At 51.7% G+C, this 511-nt stretch overlaps 1 protein-coding gene across 1 annotated transcript in view; it reads left to right on the top strand.

Moving 5' to 3' along the window:
* The window catches only part of LOC119590788 (cysteine sulfinic acid decarboxylase-like), a gene marked incomplete in the record, with an annotated part of 8,084 nt that overhangs the window by 3,674 nt on the left and 3,899 nt on the right, over positions 1–511 (top strand). Inside the window, 1 exon segment of the mRNA XM_037939500.1 lies at positions 325–431. Coding sequence (XP_037795428.1) covers positions 325–431 — 107 coding nt within the window.

The raw sequence follows: 511 nt of genomic DNA on the forward strand, positions 1-511 counted from the left end.
AACCATCTGTACTCATCTCTCAATAAATCCAGTTTATATATAGTAAGTATTTTACCAAAACTAACACTAACACCATCAACAATTTAAGACTTCAACATACACCCCTACAAACCCCCACAGACATCCCTACATACATCCCCATATACACTCCCACATACATCTCTACATACACCCCACATACATCCCTACAAACCTCCACATACATCCCTACATGCACCTCCATACATCCCTACAAACCCCCACATACACCCACCATACACCCCCACGTAACACCAAGACAAAAGCCCCTACCCCGACCCCTAACCCACCACGCGCTCTCCGCAGGTACACGTTCGAGGTGGCTCCCGTGTTCATGCTGGTGGAGCATGAGGTCATCCGGCAGCTGGTGGAGCTCTACGGGTTTGACGACGGCGACGGCATCTTCGCTCCGGGTGAGGGACGACTTCGTGTGGCTTCTGTGTCTGGCACTGCTGGCGGAGGGCGGTTGTGATGCTGGCGGAGGAGCATACAA

Source organism: Penaeus monodon, chromosome 27, assembly GCF_015228065.2.
Source record: "Penaeus monodon isolate SGIC_2016 chromosome 27, NSTDA_Pmon_1, whole genome shotgun sequence".
NCBI classification, from domain to species: Eukaryota; Metazoa; Arthropoda; class Malacostraca; order Decapoda; family Penaeidae; genus Penaeus; species Penaeus monodon.